This window comes from Etheostoma cragini, chromosome 11, assembly GCF_013103735.1.
Source record: "Etheostoma cragini isolate CJK2018 chromosome 11, CSU_Ecrag_1.0, whole genome shotgun sequence".
Lineage (NCBI taxonomy): Eukaryota > Metazoa > Chordata > Actinopteri > Perciformes > Percidae > Etheostoma > Etheostoma cragini.
The window spans coordinates 394,580-395,132 of record NC_048417.1 but is presented as its reverse complement, the minus strand read 5'-3'; the positions used below and the strand labels follow the sequence as shown (position 1 = coordinate 395,132).

The window sequence follows — 553 nt, the reverse complement described above, 5'->3', positions numbered from 1 at the left end:
ATGGCTGCCGTGTGCGGAGCCTCGTTAACAGTGTGTGTGTGTTTCCTGCTGCTGCCACCTGCTGTCACCGGTCAGTCACCCATCATCACATCAGTCCAATTCACCAAAAACACCAAACTGTACATTAACACTCGTGTTGTCTTCCCAATTTTTTTACTGTTATTTTGTCACTTTTTCCGATGTTTTCAATGTTTTTTTTGATAACATGAGGATAACATAAAGACAACATGAGGGACAACATGGGGACAACATGAAGACAACATGAGGGACAACATGAGAGCAACAAGAGGACAACATGGGGACAACATGAGAGCAACATGAGAGCAACATGAGGACAACATGGGGACAACATGGGGACAACATGGGGACAACATGAGGGCAACATGAGGACAACAGGAAGACAACATGAGAGCAACATGAGGACAACATGGGGACAACATGGGGACAACATGGGGACAACATGAGCACAACATGGGGACAACATGAGGACAACATGAGGGCGACATGAGGGCAACATGAGGACAACATGAAGACAACATGAGGACAACATGAG

The 553-nt window shown here is 46.1% G+C and overlaps 1 protein-coding gene across 1 annotated transcript in view; it reads left to right on the top strand.

Annotated features, from left to right (window-relative positions):
- Positions 1-553, top strand: part of LOC117953068 (bone morphogenetic protein receptor type-2-like) — a 13,657-nt gene continuing 13,104 nt past the window's right edge. The window contains exon 1 of the mRNA XM_034885785.1: positions 1-119. Coding sequence (XP_034741676.1) covers positions 1-119 — 119 coding nt within the window. The remainder of the gene's footprint in view (positions 120-553) is intronic.